This window comes from Zea mays, chromosome 2, assembly GCF_902167145.1.
Source record: "Zea mays cultivar B73 chromosome 2, Zm-B73-REFERENCE-NAM-5.0, whole genome shotgun sequence".
In the NCBI taxonomy this organism is placed as follows: domain Eukaryota; kingdom Viridiplantae; phylum Streptophyta; class Magnoliopsida; order Poales; family Poaceae; genus Zea; species Zea mays.
Window position 1 is genome coordinate 211,712,167 of NC_050097.1, and position 2,745 is coordinate 211,714,911.

General features: G+C 50.2%; 1 protein-coding gene across 1 annotated transcript; it reads right to left on the reverse strand.

The window, feature by feature from the left end:
• Nucleotides 1-980: 980 nt before the first annotated feature.
• LOC100216729 (Chlorophyll a-b binding protein CP29.1 chloroplastic) lies at nt 981-2,367 on the reverse strand. Its single transcript, NM_001143134.1, has 2 exons — nt 1,816-2,367; nt 981-1,692 (listed from the first exon to the last, which is right to left on the reverse strand). Exons 1-2 carry the CDS (start codon nt 2,323-2,325, stop codon nt 1,327-1,329), a joined length of 876 nt encoding a protein of 291 aa, NP_001136606.1. The 5' UTR covers nt 2,326-2,367; the 3' UTR covers nt 981-1,326.
• Nucleotides 2,368-2,745: the final 378 nt, after the last annotated feature.

A 2,745-nucleotide genomic window follows, 5' to 3' on the forward strand; every position in this document is an offset into this window, starting at 1 on the left:
GGGCTGTCCCAAATAGAGCCTATATTATTTATAAAAATATATTTCAAATAAACGATATGATATAGGATAGGATAGATAAACTACTGGAGACAACTTTAGGGTTGTTATTCGTAAGTTGGTTCACCTCACGGAGAGGCAGATGTAATTGGCAGACGATGGGAAGACCAAACCACATACAGTGTGGTACGGTTCACACCATAAATATGGTTAGTAGGGTCTTACAAGATTACAACCTCCTGCGATTATAACAATAGTGTGCACAATCACAGAGTGATAAGAAATATACAAAACCTCACTAAACACTAGACTTAAGCCTAGATTAAGCGCATAAATGGTGGTTTAACTGCTTTAAGCACTTTGTAAAGCACATACACTAATCATTCATGTGTATCACTAAGCTCTATGCAAGTGGAAAGCACTAGGATGGAGCGCCAAGTACAAGATAGGCGATGCCAAAAGCTGTTGTAATCCATGTATGCAGCACATGACATCACGTTGTACTTCTAATATTTCAACTTTTGAAAATTATTGTTATGATGCTTTTCTAGGAGCACCAGATATATGCCCCGGTTAAGAGCACCGAACATATCCAATGCTTTAATCGGGTCCATTCTTAGTGTCTTAGAATGTTTTACAGGTCTTAATAACATGGCATCTAATACATTGCTTGAGGTGTTAATCATTTATACCATCAATTTGCCAGAGTTTAAATCCACATTACATCCATTCAAACTATACCTTATATACAAACAGCACTATTAATGGTTATATTATTCATCAAGCACTAAAATCCAAACATAATGGACCATAGGATCCATTTTACTTAAAATATTCCCATTTTTGGTGCTTACATACGTTCAATGATCGGATGGAATCTGACTTTAGGCCGGTTTAGTTGGGATTATAATCTTTGAACAAACTATAATCTCAAACAAACAGACCCTTCAAAATGTGTTAGGATGTCGCAGCGTTCTTCGTTTGGACATATTTCTTTGTATTATTTGATAAACGATTGACTCAAAAACTTTCATCCTCACCTTGGTGCGTCTTATATCCTCGGTCACCTCAAGATGGATGTGTACAAGTGAATGCATTTATTCATCACTGGTTCATATATTACAAATCACCAAATCCGAGCGGTAGCTCTCCTAATTAACGAGACGTAAGCACGACGGGTTGATCAATCTTGTCCCATACCCTCTCTCCCATTCATCACAAAATGAAACAACGCACGACGGGTTGATCCATCTCCAGGCTCATAGAGATCTATCATAGTTAATTCAAGACCACGTTTCGATCGATGGACGGAGCGGATCAATGGCGGGCTTAAGAGGATCCTCCGAACGTGTCGAAGATGGTGGTATGGAGTGGGTCGCTAAGGTGGGTGGCCCAGTTGTTGAGTGGCCCCTTGCCGGTGGCGGCGGCCTGCACGGCGAAGCCGAGGAAGGCGACCATGGCGAGGCGCGCGTGCTTGATCTCCGCCAGCTGCAGCCGCTCCTTCTTCTCGGGGTCGGCCGCCAAGGCGAGCGGGTCAAAGTAGGAGCCGCCGGGGTACAGCCTCTTCTCCGGGTCGAGCTCGGCGTTGCGCTGGAACTCGATGTAGCCGATCACAAGCACCTCGATCCAGATGAGCGTCGAGATGGTGAACGGCAGCGGCTGGCCCAGGTAGGAGGACCCATCCACCAGCTCCACCTGCACGCAGTTACATTCACAGGTTGGTTAATCTCTCTTGCCGTCGATCGTTCAAGCGCAGAGAACGAACTCCATGCATGGATATGGATACATGCATGTCACAGGTCAGCAATGTTCACGTACCTTGCCAGCATCCTGCCAGGTGACGCCGGTGAGCCACTCGACGGTGAGGGCGCCGAGGGTGGCGAGCATGGCCCATCGGCCGTGGATGAGCTCGCACTCGCGGAACCGCTGGAGGCCGAACACCTCGCTGTAGGGCTGGAGCGGGGTGGACTTGACGTCGGAGGACTCGAACCGGGTGCCGATGATGCCGCCGGCCTCGTTCTTGGCCAGGTTCTGGTCCAGCGAGTCCAGTTCGAACTGCAGGTACTCCACGGGCTTCCCGAGCCCGAACGGGTCGAACCCGTAGTCGCCGACCAGCGAGCCGTCGAGGTAGTCGGGCGCCACGGCGCCGGGGAACCACAGCGGCCGGTCAGAGGAGATCGACGTCTTCGCCACCTTCTTCGGGACGGCAGCCTTGGGCTTTCCGCCGCCGAACCCAAACCGGGCCACGATGCGCCCGTTCTGCGGCGCCGGGTCCGCCAGGCGGGTGCCCAGGAATGTGCTCGCCGCGGCGGCCACCGACGAAGCCATGGCCACTCCTCCTCTCCTCGATGTGCTGAGGTTGGTGGTCAGCTAGCGTCCGGTGGTGGTGTGTGGCGTGGGGGTGGGGCTCGTCACGGGCTACAAATAGGATAGTGCTTGTAGGAAATTCCGGTGTTATCTCTGGGTGGCAAATCGGACGGCCATAGAACGGACGTGATCTATTTGACGGCCACGATCTGCCTTATCCGGTTCTTATCTGTATGGTCCAATGGATGGGATGCTCGTGAAGGACCATGGGACACTTGGAGGGATACAATTGGGAGGAAGGCATTTGGATTTTGGAGTGCCGCCTCCGACTGGAAAATATCGTCCAAAATACTCTTGGAGATCATGTGGTTTTGGACCCAAAACGCGTGCGAAGCTCAGTTTCTGTCGCTCACTGTAACCATCATGTCTCGCAGTATAACT